The sequence below is a fragment of the Jaculus jaculus genome, chromosome 8 (assembly GCF_020740685.1).
Source record: "Jaculus jaculus isolate mJacJac1 chromosome 8, mJacJac1.mat.Y.cur, whole genome shotgun sequence".
Classification (NCBI taxonomy): Eukaryota; Metazoa; Chordata; class Mammalia; order Rodentia; family Dipodidae; genus Jaculus; species Jaculus jaculus.
In genome coordinates, this window is record NC_059109.1 from 99,355,645 (window position 1) to 99,381,829 (window position 26,185).

At 42.4% G+C, this 26,185-nt stretch overlaps 1 protein-coding gene and 1 long non-coding RNA gene across 2 annotated transcripts in view; one reads left to right on the plus strand and one right to left on the minus strand.

Annotated features, from left to right (window-relative positions):
• Positions 1-6,538: 6,538 nt before the first annotated feature.
• LOC123462783 lies at positions 6,539-10,274 on the minus strand. Its single transcript, XR_006638511.1, has 2 exons — positions 9,947-10,274; positions 6,539-8,928 (listed from the first exon to the last, which is right to left on the minus strand). It is a non-coding gene; the product is annotated as an uncharacterized LOC123462783 (long non-coding RNA).
• Positions 10,275-10,300: 26 nt separating this feature from the next.
• Positions 10,301-26,185, plus strand: part of Dstn (destrin, actin depolymerizing factor) — a 41,228-nt gene continuing 25,343 nt past the window's right edge. The window contains exon 1 of the mRNA XM_004668727.2: positions 10,301-10,451. Coding sequence (XP_004668784.2) covers positions 10,449-10,451 — 3 coding nt within the window. The 5' untranslated portion in view covers positions 10,301-10,448. The remainder of the gene's footprint in view (positions 10,452-26,185) is intronic.

The window sequence follows — 26,185 nt, forward strand, 5'->3', positions numbered from 1 at the left end:
AGTGGTTAAGCGCTTGCCTGTGAAGCCCAAGGATCCTGGTTTGAGGCTATATTCCCCAGGACCCATGTAAGCCAGATGCACAAGATGGCACATTCATCTGGAGCTCGATTGCAGTGGCTGGAGGCCCTAGTGTGCCCATTTTCTCTCTCCCTCTGTTGCTCTCAAATAAATAAATAAAAATTAACAAAAAAAAATTTTTTTAAAGTGAGTTGAGGGCTGGAGAGATGGCTTAGCAGTTAAGCGCTTACCTGTGAAGCCTAAGGACCCTGGTTCAAGGCTCTGATTCCCCAGGACCCACATTAGCCAGATGCACAAGGGGATGCACATGTCTGGAGTTCGTTTGCAGTGGCTGGAGGCCCTGGCATGCCCATTCTCCTTCTCTCTCTATCTGCCTCTTTCTCCTTCTGTCTGTTGCTCTCAAATAAATAAATAAAAATAAAACATTTTTTTTAAGTGAGTTGAGCACCAGCACTCATCCCTCTCTGTTTCCTGACTACAGACTGGATTTGACCAGCTGCACTGTGCTCCTGCCACCATCCCTTGCCCACCATGAGGGCCTGTACCTTTAAACTGTAACCCAAAACAAATCCTTCCTCCCTTCAGCTGTTTCTTATCAGATATTTTGCGAAAGCAAAATAATAACAATGATGAATACAGAAGCCCTGTCCCTTACAGTTAACTTCTTGTTCCTCTGACCCTCTTTGCCCCAGGATCTAATGGCCGAGTTCTCAAAAGTAGAGGGGATAAAGGAAAGCTCTGGATCTGTGCAACCCCACCTGCATTTATAGCTACTAACTCCTCACAGCATAGCACAGCAGGAACCCAGTGTCATAGCCTTGTAATGGATGCTTTGCAGGTTCTGAAGGGTTCCTGCCTTGTTGCAGTAGGAGAGGCAGAGACCTACAAAGAACGGGGCAAAGATAGGCAAATTGGGTCTTCATCACAGTTGAAGGCTGTTGCTGTGACATGTCTTTCTTCTCCAATTGTCACTTTCCTCCCATCTTATCCACTGTATAGCGTTAGCTCTACTCTTTTTTTTCAAGGTAGGGTCTCACTCTAGTCCAATATGACCTGTAATTCACTCTGTATTCTCAGGGTGGCCTCAAACTCATGACGATCCTCCACTTCTGCCTCCCAAGTGCTGGGACTAATAGCATGTGCCACCAGGCCTGGCTTCTACTTTTCTTAAAATTATTTCTGAGTTTTAAGGAAAGCCTTCTTGCTTTTATGTGTCAAAATCTCCCATGAAATTTTAATTCATTTTATTCCAACCCTTGGTTTGATGATTTGTGATTGAACTCAGCCCTTGAACTTCTCTGCATTTTGGAATTTGAATTCATTTAGTTTATACTGAAACTAAATACTCAATTTCCTTATTGATTCCTTTCTAAACTTAAAAAATATATTTATTTATTTTCAAGCTCAGAGAGAGAGAGAAGAGAGAAAGACAGAGAATGAGCATGTCAGGGCCTCTAGTCACTGCAAACGAACTCCAGATGCATGTGCCCCTTGTGCATCTGGCTTACATGGGTCCTGGGGAATCGAACCTGGGTCCTTTGGCTTTGCAGGTAAATGCCTTAACCACTAAGCCATCTCTCCAGCACCCCCTTCCTAAACTTTTTGTGGCTCATCCTCTTTCAGAAGTGCAACCACTGACTCAAAACTGCAGGATGAACACAACATGCTTACAAAACGTAGACAGAGAATGCAATAGACTCTCAAAACATATTATCAAATGAAGGAATATGAACTGCAGTTGCATATGTACCATGGAGGCCAGTTGTATTTTTTAATACTCTAACCATAAAGTTTTAGAAGTTGTTTTTGTTATTATTGTTTTGTTTTGAAGGGGTTTTATGCAACCCAGGCTGGCTTCCAACTCATTATGTAGCCAAGAATGGCATAGAACTGCAGATCATCCAGCCTCCATCTCTCAAGTGCTGAGCTTACAGTTGTGTGCTACCACGCTGAGTTTTTTTTTTTTTTTTAGTTTTATTTATTTATTTAAGAAAGAGAGACTGATATATATAGAGAATGGAACAAACTCCAGATGCATGTATGCCCCCTTGTGCATCTGACTTACACGGGTGCTGGGGAATCAAACCAGGGTCTTTAGTCCTCACAGGCAAGCAACGTACCCATTAAGCCATCTCTTCAGCTCTATACTGAGTTTTATTCTGTGATGGGGATAGAACCCAAGGCTTTGTTCATGATAGGCATGCACTCTACCAATCCCCAGACCCAGATGGTTTTACCCATAAGAAGTGAAATGTAAAACCTTCCCTGATCTGGGTGAGTTTAAGATTGTTTTCCCAGGGAAATGCAGGACTTGTTGATCTCTGCACTTGGCTTTCTTTTCAGAACATTTCCCTTCAACTTTCCTGAAATATCTAGTCTAGCACACGGGGTTCAAGGGAGTGAGCACATAAGCTTTGTGAGGCAAGCTTTGTGAGCTTGCACAAAAATAAATCTTTCTAGAGTGGGGTTTAATGCTTTTCATAAAAAATTACAGAGGGGGGCTGGATAGATGGCTTAGCGGGTAAGGAGCTTGCCAGCAAAGCCAAAGGACCCAGGTTCACAAGGTGGTGCATGCCTTCAATCCCAGCACTGGGAGGCAAAGGTAGGAGGATCAAGGCTGATTTCAAGGGAGAGTTCAAGGCTGCTCTGAGACTACATAGTGAATTCCAGGTCAGCCTGGGCTAGTGTGAGACCCTACCTCGAAAAAAATTAAATAAATAAAGCAAGAAGAAAAACCAATCATGATTGTTGTACAACAGTCTCCTCCACTTTTTCATGTTTACCTCAAGAAGCATACTATCATCTGAGAATACACAATACCATTCAGTCAATATCATTAGAAAAGTGGAGCATGACTCTTACTTTACTGTTGTAGTTACCTTTGCACTGCCGGGACAAAGGGATGCTCCATCATGGTGGAAAAAGCTGGCTCACCCTCATCATCTATCCACAGCAGAGGCAGAACCAACAGCACTTGCAAGCACAAATAGCCAAAGCTCAAGCTGGCTGTCTCCACTCCTAGTAGGGCTGGACTCAAGATCTGCTCCTAGTGACACACCTGCTCCAGCAGGGCTCTACTGCTGAAGACTTAAGTAGGAGGCTTACTCAAAGATATCTAAGTCTATGGGATTTATACATTTATATTTAAGCCACCACACCTACCATAAAGACTAACAGAGAATTAGAAAACATTAGCACAGCGCTATACTATGCCCATGCATCTACTTGGTTATGCTTCACTTTTCCCTGGGATAGATGCCAAAGCCTTGGGGCTGCCCCTCATCAGGGCAGGAGATGGTGACACCTCGGTTCTCTTGACAGTGATACTACATAGCCTGAAGCAAGCAGGCATAAACTGGGAGCACACAGCTTATTCCCTTGGGCATCTAAGGAATATTTCTTCACCGTACCTCATGTATAGAATAAGACCCAGAAAAACTATCTGTGGCAGTTACTGCAAAGTGATCTCCCAGTATCCACTCTCCCTTTATTCCTTAGTAAAGGAACTCCAGTTTCTAAGTTGAACACACTGCTAGTCTGGGAGCAGTCTATACCTCACAGTCTGCCTTGCAGCTTGATGACTAAGTTCTGGTGATGGAAATAAAAGCAGAAACTCTATGGAACTTCTGGCACCTTTCTTTAAAAAGGGAGAAGTGACCTTTCTGCCTTCCAACTGCCTAAAATATAAAAGTGGCAGCACAGGCTGGGGAGATGGCTCAATGGATAAAGCTACTTGCTTGAACAGCCTGCTGGCCAATTCCCAAGTATCCACATAAAATCAGATGTGAAAAGTAGCACATGAGCCTGGAGCTCCTTTTCAATGACAAGAAGTTCTGGTGAGCTTATATGCCATTTCTCTCTCTCACACACACATATCCACAAATAAAATATTTTAAAAAATAAATAAGGGGCTAGAGAGATACTTCAGTGGTTAAGGTACTTGTCTGCAAAGCCTAACAACCTAGGTTCGATTCCCCAGTACCCACATAAGCCAGATGCACAGACTGGCACATGCATCTGGAGTTTGTTTGCAGTGGTTAGAGACCCTGACATGCCCATATACTCTCAATCTCTTTCTCTCTCTTTCTGCTTGCAAATAAATAAATAAAATATTTAAATAAATAAATAAAAGTGGGCTGGGAAGATGAATCAACAGTTAAAGGTACTTGGCATGCAAAGCTTGCTAGCCTGGGTTCTACTCTTCATTACCCACCTAAAGTCAGATGTGCAATATGGTTCATGTGTCTGGAGTTTGCAGCAGCAAGATGCCCTGGCATGCCCATTTTCTTTCTCTCAAATAAATAAATAGAAATCAATAAAATAAAAGTCAATAGTCTTGATTAACAGTGGACTCTGCAAACTTTACAGCTGACAAGCTAGGCCAAATGTACCAACTGGTGCCATGTCTGTTATAGGGAAAACCATTTGCTCTCTGAATTTGAGGCCAGCTCCACAGGAGGAAATTCCTGCCTGGTACTGAAAATCCAATTAAAAGCCTTTGGCTGGGGAGGTCATAAACTCTAGGAGGGATCCTACTACTGTTGTCTAGTGAAATGGATATGTTATGCCCACCTAACTATTCCCTAAACACTTATGTGTATGCCCATATATTAGTGCTACTCTCACTTTTGGATAGAGAAGCATCTTTTTTCAGATAATGGTGATCTTCTGAGTGACTCAAAACTCACCAAAGTGCTGAGAAGAAGTGACAGTGGTGAGTCCAGCACTAAATGAGACACCTCTATCACAGCCTCCAAAGTTCAGGGACCAATGTGAAAGAGGTGGCAGAATGAATGTCAGAGCCAAAGAAAGGGGAAGAGTGCTTACAATACTGTCTTCCAGACACAAAATGGCCATGGTACTTATGGTCTCACAGTGGCTGATGTGACCTGCATACTAGGAGGGAATAAAGGATGATATCAAAACAGGAGAGAGACTAGTTGGAAAGAAGAAAGGATTCAGTGGAGGGTGAATTCAGGAGGGGGGAAAGAAGGGTTGTGGAATGGGACTATAATATTGGTATATTTTCTACATGTATAGCACTTGTCAAGAAAAAGTTAAAACAAATAAAAGTGATAGCTGGTGCTTTTGTAGCCATTTTGAACTATTAGGTGACTCTGGGAAAGGAATCTATATGCACAGCAAAGCAGCAGTATGGAGACCAGGTCTCAAAACACTACCAAGTCAATATCCAATGTCAGCATTACTTGCTGCAACACTTCTTTTGTGTGTGAAATAAGCTTCACCTACTAAAATTCAATCATGACTTAAACACTATTTTATTTATCCATGCTGGGGATTAAACAGAAAACCTCATGAATGCTAGTTAGGCAAGTACTCTACCACTAAGCCACATCTTTAGCCCTTGAAATCTTTGTAATATAAAACACTTAGGGCTGGAGAGATGGCTTAGTGGTTAAGGCATTTGTCTGTGAAGCTAAGGACCCAGATTTGATTCCCTTATACCCATGTAAGCCAGATGCACAAGGTGGTACATGTATCTGGAGTTGGTTTGCAGTGGCTGGAGACCCTGGCATGCCCATTCTCTTTCTTCCTTTTTCACTCTCTCTCTCCCTCTTTCTTTCTGTCTCTCTCTCAAATAAATAAAAAATAAAATGTAAAAAAAAATTAAAAGAAACCCAAACATTTCAAACATTGTAAGGGACTGGGTTATGGTTCAGTGGGCAAATGCAAGCATGAGGACCTGAGTTCAGATCCCCACAGGAAATCTAGGTATGGTGGTGTGCCCTTGTCATCAAAGCACCGCAGAGGCAAAGATAGGAGGATCCTTAGGGTTACTGGCAAGCTAGTGTAGCTGGGTCAGTAAGCTCAGGTTCAGTAAGGGTCCATGTCTCAAAGAATAAGGTGGTGAATGATAGAAGATAGCTGATGTTGACCTCTGGTTGTCACACACATGTATAAGCACACCCACCCACCCACATATATACACCCACGTGCAAAAAAAGTTTCACACACACACACACACACACATTAATTCATCCTACAGTGTGTATATTAAAAATCTAATCAAGTTGTCATCTTATTTTTTCAAAGAAAACATTAATGGTGCAATATTTCCACATGTATTTGAAGAGTTTGAACTTAGTTTAGCCTTAAACCAAATACTTGATTCCCTTTTTTTGTAGTTCTTTTTCATAAAAAAATTAGTTTTATTTATTTATTTGAGAGCGACAGAGAAAGAGAGAGACAGATAGAGAGAGAAAGAATGGGTGCGCCAGGGCCTCCAGCCACTGTAAATGAACTACAGACATGTGCGTGCGCCCCTTGTACATCTTGCTAACGTGGATTCTGAAGAATCGAGAATTCTAACCTGGGTCCTCAGGCTTCACAGGCAAGCGATTAATGGCTAAGCCATCTCTCCAGCTCTTGATTCCCTTTCTGAGATGTATACTAGCTTATGTAGGCAAAAGCCAGTCGCTGAACACTGTTGCTGATAGATATGCACTGCAATCATCTAAATGATTATCAGGGAAGGAAAGGTTAAATAAATGGACAGTCATGCTTTATAATAGCTTTATTAGTAAAGCTCTCCAAGGCAATCAGTAATTTCAGGAAAGCAAGCTACAGGACATTACACACCCAACACAAACCCATTACATAGAACACCAATGCAAGTAAACACATTTGCCAGGTGGATGTTTCTGTAGGGCCTCTGAGGAGGGTACTGAGACAATGGGAAAGGACAACAGGTGCTCAAGGAGGCTTCCTGTGTTGCACTGTTAGAATCCACATCTTGCTTATATGATTAAAAATTTTGGGAGTCTGGGCATGGTGGCACACACCTTTAATCCCAGCACTTGGGAGGCAGAGGTAGGAGGATCACTATGAACTTGAGGCTAGCCTGAGACTATATAGTGAATTCCAGGTCAGCCTGGACCCTACCTTGAGATCAGCCCCCCTGCAAAATTTTTTTTTTCAAGACTAAAGACATAAAAGCAGGGAATAAGAGAGACATGAATTTGTGGGAGAGTTTTTTTTTTTTTTCTGTTATATTCTGACAAAAGAGCTTTCTTCTATTAACCCACGACTGTCTGCAGTCTCATTAATGTATAATTTATTCTTCCCTGCTACTCAAATTAATGAGTTTAAATGAAATCACGCACAGATTGATTAAGTATACAAAACATTTTCTAAGTGAGAAATGGAACACACCTAATCTCTTTTGTTTGTTTTGAGGTAGGGTCTCATTCTAGCAGGCTGACCTGAAACTCAATCTGTAGTCCCAAACTGGCCATGAACTCACAATGATCCTCCTACCTGTCTGCCTGAGTGCTGGGATTAAAGGCGTGCACCACCATGTCCGGCCACCCACCTTCTCTTTAAGGAGACCTTATATACTCTAGTCTTTTTCAGTTGCTATAACAGAATGACATGCCATTAACTGGATTACTTACTGACAACAGAAATTTACTTCTCGTAATTATGGAGGCCAGGAAAACCCAAGATCTAGGGATCTGCATATTCAGTGCTTGGTGAGGGATCATCTCCTGGCCCATCGATGACTATCTTCTCATATTCATGGGGGCTCTGATCTCACAATCTCATTACCTGCTAAAGACCCACCTCTAAACAGCATCACATTGGGAACTGATTTTAATATTTGGTCAATAATAGCATTCAGCTGCACCTGTATCCTTCTGTGGGATGAGAAGGTATAAAAATGTCTAAGCAAGTGTGTGTGTAAATGTAGGGCTAAAGTTGAATGGGACCTTAGTAAACTGGAGCCTCATTCTAGGCTACAGAGAAATCTGCCTGACAAAATATTAAAACACCTTCAGACACTTAGTGAACATTTACTGAATATCAGGCATGCTCAGAGGCTGGGCCACTTCATGTAAAGTGCATCCTAAGTATCCAGTCCTTAAGGGACTCCCAGTCTCACCTGGCCTTAGTGGCAAATGTATAGAAACCAATTCAGAGCTACATCAACAGCAGGCAAAGCCCAGTAATGCTCCATATTCAAAGTGTCCCCTGAAGAGCTGCTGTTATCAGAACTTGAGAACCCTAAACTGCCTAATCTGCATTTTAACATGACTCTTGGGTAGTTTAGATACTTATAAAGACTTGAAAAGTGATGAAGTGTAGAATTACAGAAGGGAATAGTAATGACTCCCTGAGAAACAGAGAAGTCTTCAGGCAGGCTGGTGACAGAACACTGGGGGCTGAGTAATGGGCACACCCACGATGATGGCTGTTGGAAAGGTCCACAGTGAGAAGTTCAGGCTGGGAGGAACACTGTGCACTCTGAAAGTTGTGGGAGACAGGGGAGGAAAGACAGCAGAAGGCTCTAGGCCAAAGGGTTAGATGGACTTTCTGAAGATACTAGAGGAAGCCACAGAAAATCTTACAAAGGTCAGGATCAGATTCTTATGTCTGGACAGAAGTGGGAGCAGATGGAAGATAAACCACACACATGAGAAGCTGGAGCAGGCAGACATGTGTTCTTCAATAAGCATGCTTCAATTTTGGACAGAAAAGAAGTCTCATTTAGAGGAGTCATTGAGTCCTAGGCAGGAAAGAATAACATCCCAAAGGATTCCAGCTGCAGTGGATGTGAGTTCTTTTCATCTGCCAAAGTACTCTTTCTGGGTTTAATGGTTTGGTGGTTGAAGGCACTTGCTTGCAAACCCTGTCAGCCGGAGTTCAATTCACCAATGCCCACATAAAGCCAGATGGTGTATGTGTCTGGATTTTGCAGCCGCCAGAGTCCCTGGTACACCCATTTCTTTTCTTGCACATAAATCAATCAATCCAAAGTACTACTGAGGGGGACTACATCAGGGGACTGTTTGAAATACAAATTCTCAGGCTTCATCACAGATGTGGAGGGAAACTCAGAAATCTGACTTTGAACAAGCTCTCCAGGTGATTCGATGCCATCCTCATAACCTGCCAAATACACTGTAGATTAGAATTGCCACAACTTGCCTTTTGTCTTTAAGAAAGAAAAAACAAAACACGACCTAATGAGAAACGGATTTCTGTGTTACGTGGGAACGAACACAAGCTAGATTTTGTATAGCTCCCAGAAAAGAAAAACAGAAACATACTGACACCTTGTCCAAAAGCCTCGTATTTGGCTAATTAAAGTTTTAGTTCTCGGTTGCCTAACTTAAAGCGTGAAAGTTAATCGCCGGGCATGGTGAAGCACGCCTTTATTCCCAGCACGGGGGAGGGGGAAGCAGAGATAGGAGGATCGCTGTGAATTCGAGGCCATCCTGAGACTACATAGTGAATTCCAGGTCAGCCTGGGACAGAGTGAGACCCTACCTCGAAAACAACAACAAAAAAGGTTAAGTAATCGTCCCAATTGTAAACTCTTCTCATTCCCTTTATTCCCCAACAGAAACACTCTGGGGAGGGGTGGGGCGGGGAGGAGAAAATGTTGGGATTCCTGGTGGGCCTCTGGAAAACAGCTTCAGTGCAATTACCCATTGGAAAAACGCAATCCCAAACTGAAAAACCCCAAAACACTGCTGAGGGGGCGGGCGCCAGCAGCATCCCTAGGCGGCCGTACGCAGCCACACCCCCGGGTCTCCCGCCTCCTTGCCGGGACCGCCGGAGGATAAACAAATCACTCCAGTTTTCCAGACCTGAAATTAGCGCTGACTCACACAGCGCTTGTAAACGGCCCCTGCCGCCTAGAGAAGGAGGAAAACTATGCAGAGTGCCCCCTCTTCTCTCGCGCGAGGGCCGGGACGTGCTGGGCTGGCCAATCAGGGGAGGGTGGCGGGAATCGTACCAAAGTAGGTAAAAAAATGCGAGAAGCGGCCCTGGCTCGGCTCGGTTCTGGCTGGTCCTCCCACTGCAGGTTCCACACCCCCCGCTTCCCCGCTGCCCGTCCCCGTGGACCGCTCGCGCCCCGCCCAGCCTTCATTCCCGGCCCCGCCCCCGGCGGCTCGCACACCTGGCCAGGTGGCTACTTCCATGTATGGGCCTAGGCCGCGCGGTGGGCGGGGCATCTCACGGCCCCGCCCCCGACGGAAGGGGCGCTGGGCCAAACGCCTCAGATCCTCCTTTGCTTTTCCATCACCTGCTCGTGCCTTGTCAAGCCCTCCCACGACCCCGCAAGGCCAAAGATCGGAGCTGGTGAAGGTGATCTCTTCCCTCAGCCCCCCCGAGCCGGCGACGGAAGCTTCCTCCCACTGTGTGGAAGTCAGTAGAGCTGCCTGGAGGGGCTGAGGAGGCTGGTCAGGCCGACCGGTTGCTCAGCAACGACGGGGGTGGGTTGTGTGCGTGACGTGCGCAGCCGCATTCCGGCCCGAGCCGCGCGCCCGCCCCTTGATAGGCTCTGGGCGTCGCGTCAGCTCTGTGCTCCCTCTCAGTCCGGCTGCTGCGAGGAGGACGCTGCCCAGACCCGTCGACGGTCGTCCACTTCCTTGTCGTCCTTTTAGTCCGCCGCGGCGAACATGGTGAGTGGCGGGGAGGCTCGCTCGAGGCGGCCGGTGTCGTCGGGGAACGCCTCGGGGTCCGGGCCAGGGACGTGAGTCGTCCGGATGATTCGCCGCTTCCCCGCGGAGCTTCGTCGTCCCCCGGGCTGGGCCCTGCGCTACAGGGCGGCACCCCGGCCTCGGCGGCATTGCCACATGCTCCCCGCCGCCGCCGCCCTGGAGTCTCCCGGCCCGGCTTCCGTAGGCACTGGCGGGATCGGGCGCCCTCACCCCCTTGCCTTGGGGGAGGTCGATCCTGGGGCGGCGGTCGGGGGCGGCGGAGTCCCACCGCGGTGCTTGCTGATGCGTGTTTCCCCAAAGCCCGCTCAATTGAGTGACCCGTGCGCCTTTCCTCTTGATGGCTTCCCGCCAATAAGGAAAAAAAATAAGGCCTTTATTGAACAACCCTAGAGGCCAGGATGGTTGCAGACGTGCATGACCCTGGCATGATTAAGAACAGGTGGCCTTGCAGTCGCTTTGTTTGTCGTATCTGGCAATCAGCTTCCAGCAGCACTCCCGTTGGGCTTGTCAAGCATTTGGCAGTGTCTCTTTTAACCCTCCCCTGCCCGATCCGTCCATCCGTAGTTAGAAATTTCCCGGTACTTGTGAACAGGCTCGGTTTTACCATAACCTAAATGTGCAGGGACTGGGTATGATGCGTGCTGCTTATGCACATTGCAGAGCTTATAGAACGCCCATGTGACTGTTCGAATCTCTTAAGGAGAAATTCCATTTATTGTACATAGTGAAGAGTTTGCTTAATTTTTGTTTTTCTACCTCTAAGCCGTCATTCTAAATAGGCTGTAAAACTGTTCTCAGCTGGACGGTCGTGTAGAACATTTTGTCACTTTCTGTAGCCTGCACACATTGTTACCATTTTTGGTCAATGATTTGCTGGCAAAGCCTTACCAAGCTGCCAGAAATGTTGCTCTGTTACTGCATCTATGCTTTTGGAGGCAGTTGGTACCTGCTTATTGTCTACAAAATGCTTACTGAATAACAAGACCTTGCAACATTTTTGCAGATATAGCAGGCTGGTTTATTAGTGGAATTAACAATTAATAGATATTTTCTAGATGACTGAGGATGTATAGCTCGTGTTTGATCTTTAAGTCTTGTTCTTTGATTCAATGTCCTTAAGCTACAGAATATCCCAAGACACTTCTTAACCTCCATGAGATTTTACATATATGTTCTATGTTATACTGAAAGACTTGATGTTAGGGTTCTGACAGATTTGACTATCCACTGTGATGAAAATGTTATGAAGTGGGCTGGTGCCTGCTTTTAGGGTCTTCTGGCTTGACATCCTTTTTTAAATTTTAAATTGCTACTATAAATTTTATTATTAGTATTTTTGTTTTTCTTGGTAGGGTCTCACTCTAATACAGGCTGACCTGGAATTCATTCTGTATTCCCAGGGTGGCCTTGAACTCATGTCGATCCTACTTCTGTCTCTTGAGTGCTGGGATTAAAGGCATGTGCCACCACGTCTGGCTCTCAAACTTTATTATAATTGTATTTGAGAATAGGGCCAAACATTTTAACTTTGGTTAAATGGTTAACATAATTATGTACATTCAAATAAAATTAAGATTGTTATACTTCCTGGTAGCTGGTGTGTGTGGAAGGGGGCACTGAGATAAACACTAAAGGTGGAGCTTGAGGCACTCCAGTTGTTGGTTTTAGGGAGACCAAGAAGCCCTTGCAAGTTACTTTAGTTTGGATGCTTGTTAAGAATGAAGAGCTCAGAACGTGGACTATTTTTTACCATTTATTCTTAGGTTTGGTCTCATGAGTGCAGAGCATTTCCATTTGATCCAACGATTAGAGAATATTAGGAAGATACGAAAATTTCCTATATTACCCCAGGCTAGCACTTCTTGAATTTAATACCATTTAGATTTGTTAGTGAGCTCTCCCCGCCCCCCCCCAACCCAGACAGGATCTCCCTCTAGCCCAGGCTGGCCTGGAATTCATAATACAGATTAGGCAGCCTAGTGTTAGGTTTGAGGCATTCCTCCTGCCTGAGCCTCTCACTTTACTTTGTTTTGCTTCTCTTCTCTCTTTTCTTTAATATTTTGCTGTGTAACTCAGGCTGGCCTAGAATCCTGCTGTCTTAGCTTCACTAGCACTGATTACAGGTATGAGCAACCATCCCCAACTCTTTCTTTCCTTTCCTTCTTATTGTGGTTGAGGGTAGGGAGATTAAATTTTAACTGATGGGTTTATTCTAGATTTGCAAAATTACTTCCTGTTACTTAGTAAGCAAAATAAGGTAAAATGGAAGCCTAATGTATCTTTTTTTTTTTTTTTTTTTTGGTTTTTCAAGATAGGGTTTCATTCTGGTCCAGGCTGACCTGGAATTCGCTATGGAGTCTCAGGGTGGTCTTGAACTCACAGTGATCCTCCTACCTCTGCTTCCCTATGCTGGGATTAAAGGCATGCACTGCTATGCCCCCCCCTTTTTTTTTAGAGAAAGAGGCAGAGAGAGAATAGGCACACTAGGGCCTTTCATCTGCTGTGAAAGAACTTCAAATGTGTGTGTGCCCTTTTGTGCACATGTGCGACCTTGTACCCTTGCATCACTTTGTGTCTGGCTATGTGGGACTTGGAGATTCGAACCTGTGTTCTTAGGGTTTGCAAGCAAGTGCTTTAACATTAAGCCATTTCTCCAGCTCTCATGTTTTTTTTTTTGCTTGTTTGTTTGTTTGTTATTTTCCAAGGTAGGGTCTTGCTCTAGCTCAGCCTACCTGGAATTCACTCTAGTCTCAGGGGGGCCTTGAACTCATGGTAATCCTCCTATCTCAGCCTTCCCAGTGCTGGGGTTAAAAGTTTGCACTACCACACCTGGCTTCAGATGTCTTGCTACGTAGTTTCATTATAAATGTCTCACTGTAACATCCTCCCCCTCAAAAGCTACCTTCACATTTACACACCCCAAATAAAACTTGAATATGTTTGTGCTAGGTGTACCAGTTTCCTCATAAGTGCAAAAATTATTTACCAGTCTACCACTAAGTGCCCAGGGTTGTTTGCTCAGTTCTTAGGGCTTGACACATTGCATGTAGACTTGGCTTTACAGCATTGGTTAATGGCTCTCTTGAAAGAAAGTGTATAGTCTTGTGTGTGAATAGAGTTAAGGGATGTGATTATCTAACCCTTAAACTTACACAAAAGAGGACTATGCTCTAACAAACTTAGCTAATTGAGTTAGACTGAGTTACAAATTACCACTTAGTGTTAGGAAAAGCATTTCTAAATAGGCTGGGCATATGTTTGTGTGTCTATTAATACAAAAAAAAGGGCTGGGCTGGAGAGGTGGCTTAGTGGTTAAGGTACATGCCTGTGAAGCCTGAGGACCCAGGTTTGATTCTCCACATCCACATAAGCCAAATGCACATAGTGGTTCATGCATCTAGAGTTTGTTTGCAGTGGCTAGAAACCCTGGTGTGCCCATTCTCACTCACTCTGTCTGTCTGTAATAAATAAATAAATGAAAAATAAACTCTTTTTTTAAAAAAGGCTGTAAAGGATCAGTTGACCCTGCAAATTACTTTTTCTTATTCCACATCAGTCTTTAAAATAATTGAAAATACTTTTGAAATGAGTTAAGCATTAGATAGAATAAAGATCCCTTTTATCAATATTTTTCATCCATATTTTCAGTTTTTATATTACTGTTTTACTAAATGTATGTCTTCCTAGTCCTCCCCAGAGGTTACTGCTCCTGTGTGAAAGACACTGTTCTGGTCCATTAAGGAGATGATTTTATTTAGGCTGTTGCATCTTCAGAGAACATTCATTCAGGAAAACCTTATGAAAACAGAAGGAAGGGAAGCTGAGCAAGTGAACCAGGGAATCTTGAGGAAGGATAGGGAGCAGGTCTTAGCTGGACTATACACCAGGCCTGTCCTTTTCACTTAGCTGCTTCCCAGACAAAAAGTGATGGTAGATTTTTTAACTGTCACATCACTGCTTTCCCGGGTGTGGGACTCCAGTCCATATTACCAATCACCTCAAAATGATACATGCCATTCTCATTGACATTCCTGCTTTTAGCTGTACATGTGCATTGATATACTTTTAAATTTTATATGAATGCTTTGCTTCATGTAGCCCTTTTAAAAATTAAACCTTTTGGGCTGGAGGGGTGGCTTAGCCATTAAGGCATTTGCCTGCAAAGCCAAAGGACCCAGGTTCAATTCCCCAAGACCCACATTAGCCAAATGTACAAGGTGGCTCATGTGTCTGGAGTTTGTTTGCAGTGGCCGGAGGCCTTGGTGCACCCATTCTCTCTCTCCCTCCCTTTCTGACTGTCAAGTAAATAAGTAAAATATTTTTTAAAAACCCTTTTAATGGCCGGGCATGGTGGCACATGCCTCTTGATCCTAGCACTTGGAAGGCAGAGGTTGGAGGATTGCTGTGATTTCGAGGCCATTCTGAGATTACATAGTGAATTCTAGATCAGCCTGGGCTAGAGTGAGATCCTACCTTGAAAAACTAAAAAATGAAAAAATTAAACCTTTTGAGAGGTCATTGATTTAAAAACAAAATACCAAGTAACAGAAACAGAAGCAAATATCCATGCCCTGTTTTTGTTTGTTTATTATTTATATTATTATTATTATATATATTATATTATTATTATTATTTATATTATTGTTTATTATTTATTTTGAGACAGGATCTCACTATGCAGCTAGCCCAGTAGGATTATAGGCTCCAACCACCTTATCAGGCAGATTTTGACTATTTTCCATAAATAGAATTGGTATGAATGAAATGGTGCTTAACTAAGTATAAAGGATTCCAAGTGTTTGTGGGTTTATACTAATGAAACTTCATATTTCCTTTCAGTAATAATTAAAATACATTCAGATGAAGCATTCCATGCTTGTATTTCCAAAGAATCTTGAAGCTCTTAGATAACTGGATTTTATATCTAATCTCCTACTGAGTGCTGGGATTAAAGGTGTGCGCCACCACGCCCAGCTTAAATACGTTGTTCTTATCTGCAGAGCAACACTCTAGTTCCCTGAGTGACTAGTCCTAGTCTTGTTACATCATTTTCCATTTAAATGTGTAAACCACAGCACATAATGAAACAATAAGATTGTCCAAATAATTATGAGTTTACTTCCCTTGGGATATAATACTTCTGTCAAGATTGTCTACAAAAGTCATATTTAATATAAATATCTTATTATTTTCTTCTGTTCCCGCTTTCTTGCAGTGATGTTAGAAAGTTTTACTTGGAATTATGATTTTGGGATATACCTTACTTATTTTGTTTTAAATTTTTGCTGAGAAAGGTGTAGACATTGTAGCTGGGAAGATGGCTCAGTGAGTGGTTAAAGGCTCTTACTTGCAAGGCCTACTGCCTAGTTCAGTCTCCAAGCTGCCCACATAAGCCAGATGCAAAAAGGTGCACAAGTGGGCTGGAGAGATGGTTTAATGGATAAGGGGTTTGCCTGCAAAGCCTAAGGACCCAGTTTGCTTCTCCAGGTCTCACGTAAGCCAGATGCACATGGTGGCGCCTGCATCTGGAGTTCCTTTGCAGTGTAGAGGCCCTGGTGTGCCTATTCTCAACTCTCTCTCTCTCTCTCTCTCTCTCTCTCTCTCTCTCTCTTATCTCTGTCTCAAATAAATAAAAACAGATCTTTAAAAAAAGGTACATAAGTATCTACGATGTCTGCACAGAGGAAAGAGGCACTGGCATAGTCCCCCACACATAAACACACAAGTGCAAATAAACTTTTTAAGCAGGTGTAGACTAAGAAAGTACCATACTTGTCTTCCATCCAAGGACACCACTGAATTCAGTCTGTCTTCTGCTTACCGACACCACCGTGCTTACCTACTGCTTACTCTCATGATTGTTATGTTGAAATATAAGAGTCTGCTGGGTGTGGTGGTGCACCCCTTTAATCTCAGCAGAGGATCACCTTGAGTTTGAGGCCACCCTGAGACTCCATAGTGAATTCCAGGTCAGCCTGGGCTAGAGTGAGAACCCACCTCGAAAAACCAAAACAAAACAAAAATAAAACAAAATTCCATTCTAACAACTTAAAAATAAGTGAACATTATCATTAAAATTAAGAATTTAATCTCTTGTTGCAGTTGTGTAAAGGCTGAGGACTAGTGCTTGTGAGACTTAAATGAAGCCTTGAAAGAAACTTCAGTGTATACTATGGAGAAGTCATTTGTCACATTTGTGGTTGGATCCCATCAAAGGAAGACTATCTCTTTCAACATTTTTATATTACTTTATAGGTTGTTTACCTCTGTTTATCTTATCACAGAAAAACAAAAATGAAGTTTCTACCCTTATCTCTTTATTGGCTTATACATGTTCTTAGCATTTATTTTTAAATATTTTCACTTTTTTGTTGGTAGCATTTTTCATGTAGTAACAGAGCTAAAGTGGATACAGAGGCAGACAGATAAGACTTTCTCAGTTTGGTCTGGAACAATCTAAGTCAATTATGGAAGCTCTAGAGCTTGGAGGTTGTAAGAATGTTTAATAATTTTGCCAGTGTTGTTAAATATAAAATGCAAGCTAGATATACTATAAATTTTTTTCACTTACACTTGAAAAAAAACAGTAAAAGCACAATTTATTTAAACCAACATACCGTTTTACTTGGTATCTAGTTCAAGGCCTTGTATATGCTAGGCATGTCAGCTACTGAGATATATCCCCATCCCTATCCAAAATATTATATCAACATTTGATCAACATAAAAATTAATAGGAAGCTTTTCATGCTTTTTCCCTCTTGAATTGTTTGAAATTCTATATATATTTTTACACTCAAAATACACTTCAGCCAGGCTTGGTGTTTCCTACCTGTGCTCACAGCACTCAAGACGTGGGTAGAGGCAGGCAGATCACGAGCTCAGGGCCAGTCTGGGTACATAACGAAAACCTGTCCCACTTTAATTTTTCAATCAACATTTGATTTGTATTTAGATACCATAAAATTTACAGTTGAAAAACTAAATTCACATATCTAAGTTGCTCCAAATATACTTGAAAACTTTTCCAGTAATAGAATTGAGAACTTGAAAATTTTAAGTAAAATGAAGTAAAATTTAAAAATGCAGTTTCTGGGCTGGAGAAATGGCTTAGCAGTTAAGGTGCTTGCCTGCAAAGCCAAAGGACCGTGGTTTGATTCCCCCGGACCCATGTAAGCCAGATGCACAAGGTGGCACATGCACCTGGAGTTCATTTTCAGTGGCTGGAGGCCCTGGAGTACCTGCTCATTCTCTCTCTCTGCCTCTCTCTCAAGTAAAAATTAAATTAAAAAAAATTTAAAAATACAGTTTCTCAGCTACACTAACCACATTAAAAGAACTCCATGAAGGCTGGAGAAATGGCTTAGTGGTTAAGTGCTTGCCTGTAAAGCCTAAGGACCTCGGTTCAAGGCTCACTTACCCAGGACCCATGTTAGCCAGATGCACAAGGGGCACATGCGTCTGGAGTTCGTTTGCAGTGGCTGGAGGCCTTGGCATGCCGTTCTCTCTCTCTGTGTCTGCCTCTTTCTGTCACTTTCAAAGAAATAAACATAAAATTAAAAAAAAAAAAGAACTCCACGAACTGTGTGTGATTTGCTGTATCCTTTGTGGACTGGTCTACTTCATTTGTAGTGGGAAGTTAATATGGGTACTAACACAAATTCTCTACATTTCTACATATACCTAATAGACAGTGCTAAAATACTTTTGTATCAGTATCTTTTATAATCACCCCCCCCCCCTTGATTTTGAACTGCCTAAAGCATAGGTCAAAGCTTCTGTTGTAGATTTGATACTATCAGCAGGTAACCTAGTAAAATCAGGGGATTAGGCTATAAGAGTTTTTGTTTTAATAAACTTACTAACAGAAACAATAGCTTATCTTTTTCTGTTACTGGACCTGTCTTTCTGTATTTTTTTTGGTATTCGAGTACATTTGACTCCCAGTTTCCATTTGCCTTTTTTTTTTGTTTTTTCAAGGTAGGGTCTCACTCTAGCCAAGGCTGACCTAGATAGAATTCACTCTGAATTCTCAGGCTGGCCTTGAACTCACAGCAATCCTCCTACCTCTTGAGTGCTAGGATTAAAGGCGTTGCGCCACCACACCCTCCTTATTTGCCTTTTTTTAAAAACATGGATACTGGGGATCAGATTCAGAGCCTTATTTACTGAGCCATCTCCCCATCTTTCCATGAGGTATTTAAAAAAATTATTATTAAAAAAGTTACAGAAGCTGGGTGTGGTGGCTCACTCCTTTAATCCCAGCATTTGAGAGTCAGAGGTAGGAGGATTGCCATGAGTTGAAGGCCACCCACAGACTACAGAGTGAATTCCAGGTCAGCCTGGGCTAGATGGAGACCCTACCTTGAAAAAATAAACAAACAACAAAAACCCTTTATGGGCTGGAGAGATGGCTTAGTGGTTAAGGCGTTTGCCTGTGAAGCCAAAGGACCCAGGTTCCATTCCCCAGGACCAACATAAGCCATATGCAAAAGGGGTGCATGCGTCTGGAGTTCGTTTACAGGGGCTGAAGGCCCTGGCATGCCCATTCTCTCTTTCCCTCTCCCTCTTTCTATCTCTCAAATAAGATAAATGCCTATTAAAAGTTAAAAAAAATTTTTAAATTCGGGGCTGGGGAAATGGTTTAGTGGTTAAGGCGTTTGCCTGTGAAGCCTAACAACTCCAAGTTCAATTCCCTATGACCCACGTGATCCAGATGCACAAGGGGGTACATGCGTCTGGAGTTCGTTTGCAGGGGCTGGAGGCCCTGATATGCCCATTCTTTTCTTTCTCTCTATCTACCTCTCTCTCTCTCTCTCTCTCTCAAGTAAATAAAATTTTTTTAAAAAAATTTAATTTAGGGGCTGGGAAGATGGCTCAGCAGTTACAAGTGCTTGCTTGCAAAGTCTGGCAACCTAGGTTCACTTATCTAATAACCATGTAAAGCCAGATGCACAAAGTGGCATGTAGATCTGAAGCTTATTTACAGAAGCAAGTTGTCCTGGCTCACCCATTTTCCCTCCCCTTCTCCATTTCTCCCTCTCTTAAATATTTTAAAAAGTTACATAATCTACTCCTACCACCTGTCTTTGTCCTTCCTCCCTCATTACCCTCTTCTGAACCTCCTCTTCTCTCCCACTGTTCCCTCTTCTATTTTGATATCTTATTTTCCCCCTCTATTATCCATGACAGTTTGTTGATGGGCCCAATATTATGCAGGTCTTGTGCAGGTAACAACAGCCACTATGAATGAGGTCATGAATGCTACAACCACTTTGTGTCTGGAAGACATAACTCCAGAGCACTTCTTCCCATTCTTTGACTTCTGCTTTCTTTCTGCTATAGTCCCTAAGCCTTGAAGAGCATGATAGAGATGTCCTGTTTCCTGCTGAACATTACCTGTCATTTCTTAGCACTTTGACGTGCTTTGAGTCTCCCAGCAGTCACGGCTACCTGAAAAGAGAAACTCCACTAACTCAAAGTGAAAGCAGTCTAACATATGAGTATTTAGAGAGCAACTTGGTAGGCATAATATATCCATTCAACCAAACACCAATGGTACCTTTTGGTCCCCTAGGACTCATGACTGTCCCAACCGTAGGTCCTTAACTAGGTTTTCAGTATCAAGTATGTATTTTCTCCTGTGGAGCATGCACCAAAAACCAATTTGAGAGCAGGTGGTCACCCACACAACAGACCCTGTACACTGCCTGGCTGGCCAGTTGTGTAGCTTGCAGGGCCCCCAGTGACTTACTTCCTGCAGCAAGGCCTCATCTTCTATGATCTATGAAATTCATCAGTAGATAAATCTATTGTTGAAATTGGTGTCACCATGCTTAGGGAACTGTAAAAGAGCTTAAGATACTTTGACAAAAAGTTTGTTAGGACCTTAAGGAAACAGAAGTCAATTAAATCTTTAATGTCATATATGATTGTAAGAGTATGTTCACTATACATACAACTGTATGTGTCTGTTTAAAATAATTTACAAACTGGGTGTGGTGGCTCAGGCCCTGAATCCCAGCACTTGGGAGACAGATATAGGAGGATCACTTTGAGTTCAAGGCCGCCCTGTGAAAACATAGTGAATTCCAGACACCCTACCTTGAAAAACCAGACAAAGATAAAAATGAAAATAAATACCAAAAATAAATATTTCCTCAACAGTGGACACTGCAAGCCTTATATTTGGTTAGCCAGGACAAATGAGCCAACGGGTGCAATAGTGGCATGTCTGTTATGGGGGAAACCAACTGCCCTCTAATTGGACTGGAGGCCTGCTCCATGGGAGGAAATACATCCCTGATACTGAAAACTTAAAACAGGGGTAGTCATGAGCACTAGGGGTGTAACATCTGCTGTTGTCTGGCTAAATGTATATACTATGCTTATCAAACTGCCCAGTAAGCACTTAATGTTCATACCCTTATATTAATGCTACTCTCACTTTGGGTAGGGAATCTTCTCTTTTCAGATGGCAGTGACCTTGGGACGACTCAGAAGGTATCATGGTGATAGAAAGAAATGACCACAGTGCTCAGTACTGCAATATCTCTATCACACCTTCCAAGGCTCAGGGTCTAATGCAGAAGAGGTGGCGGAAAGAGTGTAAGAGCCAAAGGGCAGGACTCCATACAACATGCTCCCTCCAGACACAAAATGCCCTGGATATCCATGGCCTTACAGTGCTTGACACTACTTGCATAAGACCATCATAAGAGGAGGAAAAGATCATGACATCAAAAGTAAAAGACTGATTGAGATGGGAGGGTTATGATGGAGAATGGAGTTTCAAAGGGGCAAGTGGGGGGAGGGAGGGTATTACCGTGGGGTATTTTTTATAATCATGGAAGTTGTTAATAAAAAATAAAAACAATTTCCTATGTCATAAACAACTGTATGCAATAAACATCTTAACAGTGGCATTGGAAACTGCTTGTGGGGCTGGAGAGATGGCTTAGTGGTTAAAGCGTTTGCCTATAAAGCCTAAGGACTCAGGTTTGAGTCCCCAGGACTCACATAGGTCAGATATGCCAAGTGGTTCATGCCTCTGGAGTTTGCAGTGACTGGAGATCCTGGCACGCCCATTCTCAATCTCTCTCCCCTCCTTCCCCAAATCAAATAGATAGGTAAATAAATAAAAATTTAAACAATTAAAAATAAACTGCTTGTGAATATACTAAAATTTACTTTGTAGTTCTTTTTTTCTGTAGTACTTTTAAAATTTGTTGTGGCTTTTTAAAAAACTATTATTTAGATTCTTTCCCTGTGATATTTTCTTAAAAGAAGCATTCCTGGATTAAAGAGTTAAAACACCAAAGTTCTTCATACAATGAATCAAATCCCTTTCTAAATAGTAGGGCTGACTCAGGAAATATTGTTACTAATGAATGTGGACTTGTAGATGCTAGTAATTGATAAATATTTGTAATGCTGAAGTGAGAAAAGATTATGAGACTAGGTGAGAGGAAATAGATTCAAAATACATATATGAAAGAGGAATTGGTAGGGTTTAGGAATTGGGTGTGACTAGTCTGTTTGCTGTTTCCTAGCTAACCATCAAATAATTAATTTATTTGAGAGAGAGAAAGAGAGAGAGAGAGAGAGAATATGAGTGTGTCAGGGCCTCAAGCCACTGTAAACAAACTCTAGATGCATGTGCCACCTTGTGCATCTGGCATACGTGGACGTGGGGAATTGAAACTGTGCCCTTTTGGCTTTGTAGGCAAGCACCTTAACTACTAAGCTATCTCTACAGCCTCCCTCCTTTTTTGTGGGGGGTTGAGGTAGGGTTTCATTCTAGCCCAGGCTGACCTGGAATTTGCTATGTAGTCTCAGGGTGGCCTCTAATTTACAGCAGTCCTCCTACCTCTGTCTCTTACCTCTGTCTCCGAGTGAGTGCTGGGATTAAAGGCATGAGCCACCATGCCCTGCTTTTTGTTTTGTTTTGTTTTTGGTTGTTTTTTGAGGTAGGGTCTCACTCTGGCCCAGGCTGACCTGGAATTCTCAGAGTATCACAGCAATCCTCCTACCCCTGCCTCCTGAGTGCTGGGATTAAAGGATGTACCACGCTAGGCTTCCTCACACATCTTTTTTTTTTTTTTAATAATTTTTAATTTTTTATTAACAACTTCCATGATTATAAAATATACCCCATGATAGGATACTTTTTATACTCATGGAAAATGTTAATAAAAATTGAGAAAAATAAATAAAAAATACCCCATGGTGAATACCCTCCCTTCCCCCACTCACCCCTTTGAAACTCGACTCCATCTCAATCAGTCTCTCTTTTACTTTTTGATGTCTTGATCCTTTTCTCCTCTTATGATGGTCTTATGCAGGTAGTATCAGGCACAGTGAGACCATGGATATCCAGGCCATTTTGCTCATACATTTTTTAAACCAAAAAGAAATCCTTAACTTTTCAATTACTATTGGTTAAATATGCTCTTTCTCAGAGAGCAATGGAGTATTTTCTACCCTGTTGGCCTTTGAAGTAAATATTAGATATGTAAATTTTCCATTTGGAATAATACTTTATAAAAGTAAAGCCTTCATAAAACACCCCTTTCAGTATAAATTCTGCAAGTTTTAGCACATGTGTACAGTTGTGTGACTGATAGCAATATTAAAATATAGAATAGTTCATTTATTAAACAAAGACTGTGTTAATCTCATTGCCACCCACAATAATCATAGTTTGCTTTTTTCCCCTATAGTTTGACCTTTGCAGGTGTCAATTAAATAGACTTTCAGTCATTTGCTTTGAGTTTGGCTTCTTTTCGTGTAGCATAAGGCATCTGTGATGTGTAATTTGTGCCTTTTTTTAATTGTTGAGTAATAGTTCTGTTCCCCAGAATATTTGAGAGGCCGGCTTGGAATGGCTGTACCAGGGCTTCTTGCCACTGCAAATGAGCTCCAGATGCATGTGCCATTTTTATGTGTATGGTTCTACCTGGGTACTTGGGAATCCAATCTGGACTGACAGACTTTGCAGGCAAGTGCCTTTAACTGCTGAGCCGTTTACTCAGCCTGAGTATATACTTCTTAACTCATTTATTTAATTTTTAAATTTATTTGCGAACTTGCATGTTTTTGTCACCTTAGTCAAAGATTAGTAGACTATAGAGTTGTGGAACTGTTTATAGATCCTGTGTCTGTTCCAGGTGTGGGTTCTTAGTTTTGTTCTTACTGCTCAAGATATCTTGACTCTTAATGGTCTTTCTGCTTCACCTTCAGGTGCTGGGATGACAGGGGTGTGCTACCACCCCCAGCTTGGTTTTTCTATTTCTGTGAAAAATACTATCAATATTTGGGTGGGGATTGCATTGCACCTATAAATTGCTTTAGTATAGTATATTGGTTACCCTTGTTGCTGGGACAAAATGCCTGACAAAAACCAACTTAAGGGAGGAAGGGTTTATATTCGTTTACAGTGTGTGTGTGGGGGGGTATATTCCATCATGGGGTTGAAGACATGGTGGCAGGAGCAGGAGGCCAAGCTGATCTCATTGTAGCTAGAGTCAGGAAATAGAAGTGACTAGATAGAGAGTGGGCCTAGTCTGTAAAAAGGTCAGGGCCCAAATCCAGTGACCCAATTTTTCTACCAGAGCTCCACCTCCTAAAGGTTGCACAAATATAACCACCAGCTGGGGACCAGGTGGTCAGACATACGAGACCATACAGAACATTTTACATTCAAACCACAACAGGTGGCATGTACCTTTTAATGGTATTCTTCCAACCCATGCACCTGTCTAGAGTATCTTTCTGTTTTGGTATGTGTTCTCTTCAGAATTTTTCACTAGTGTTTTATAATTTTCATTATAGAGGTATTCACTTTCTTAATGAATTTTATCCATAGGGTGCAATTTTTTTGAATGTCTTTGTAGCACTAGGAATTGACTGTGGGCCTTGCACGTGTTAGGCAAGCACTGTACTACTGAGCTACATTTTCCTTAACCCCTTCTAAAGTTGTTTTTTTTTGGGGGGGGGGTCTTTGTTTTAATTATTGCAAGTGGGAATACTTTCTTTTTTGTTGAACTTTTTAAATGACAACTTCCATAATTATAAGCAATAAGCATGCTAATTCCCTCCCCTCATCCACTTTCCCCTTCACAAATCCACTTCCATCATATCTCCTCCTCCTCTCAATTAGTCTCTTTTATTTTGATGTCATCATCTTTTCCTATTAGGAGGGTCCTGTGTAGGTAGTAGCAGGCATTGCGAGGTCATGGATATCCAGGCCAGTTTGTGTCTTGAAGACTGCATTGTAAGTTGTCCTACCCTTCCTTTGGTTCTTACATTCTTTCTGCCTGCTCTTCTGCAGTGTACCCTGAGCCTCAAGAAGCTCTATCACATTGCCATAGAGATGTTTCAGTGATGAACACTCCTGTGTCACTTCTCAGCACTATGGCACCTTTTGAGTCATTCCAGAGGTCACTGCCATTTGAAAAGAGAAGTGTCTCTAGCCCAAAAGTGATAGTAGCATTAATACATGAGTGTGACCATTAGGAGATGTTCTTACCTGGCAGTTTGGTGAGCATAATATATGCATTAAACCAAACACCAGCAGACGTTATACCCCTACAGCTCGGGACCTCCTCTGTTACAGGTTTTCAGTACCCTCCTGTGGAGTGGGCCTCCAGTCCAGTTAGGTTTTCCCTATAACAGGACATGCCACCATTGCACCTGTTGGCTCATTTGGCCTACCTGGCCAGATTTAAGGCTTGCGGTGTCCACTGCTGTTTATCTCCACTGATGACTTCTCTCTCCCATAGGGCTGCATGCAGAGTAGTTTTTTCCAGCTTTCTGTCAGCTGATTTATAGGAAGGAGGTCTTGTTCTAGCCCAGGCTGACCTAAAACTCACATGCAGTCTCAGGATGGCCTCTAAACTCGCAGCAATCCTCCTACCCATACCTCCCAAGTGCTGGGATTAAAGACCACCATGCTTGGCTAACATTAGGCTTTTCTGTGTAGAGTCATGGCTCTGCAAACAGATGACTTCCTCCTTTCTTATTTTATTACCCTTTAATTCTTTTTCTTGCCTTACTGCTCTAGATGAAATTTCACATACTATGTTAAGCAGTACTGGTAAAATGGCTTTGTTTTGTTCCTGATTTTAGAGGGAATAATTTCAGCCTTTCCCTGTTACGTGATTTTGGCTATGGGTTTGTTATACATAGCCTTTATGTAGTGTTGAGATCTGTTTCTTCTGTACCTAATATATTGAAGGAATTTATCATTAAAGGGATGTTGAATTTTATTAAAGGTGTTTTCTACATCTATTGAGTTTTTATATTTTATTCCATGGATGCATTGTATTATATTTATTGATTTGTGTATGTTGAAACATTCCAGGGATAAATCCAATTGGTTCATGATGCATAATCCTTTTGATACTCTGTGGGCTTGGTTTGTTGAGAGTTCTTACATTTTTGCTCATCAGGTATAGTAATTTGTAAGGTATTTGTTGTGGTGGTGATTGCTGTTAACTTGCTTTGTTGTGTCTTTGTCTGGTTTTGACATGACTGTACCGCCATCACAGAATGCCTTTGGAAATGTTGGAAGCATATATTTTGTTTCCTTCCTTCCTTCCTTCCTTCCTCCCTTCCTTCCCTTCCTTCCCTTCCTTCCCTTCCTTCCCTTCCTTCCCTCCCTCCCTCCCTCCCTCCCTCCCTTCCCTCCCTCCC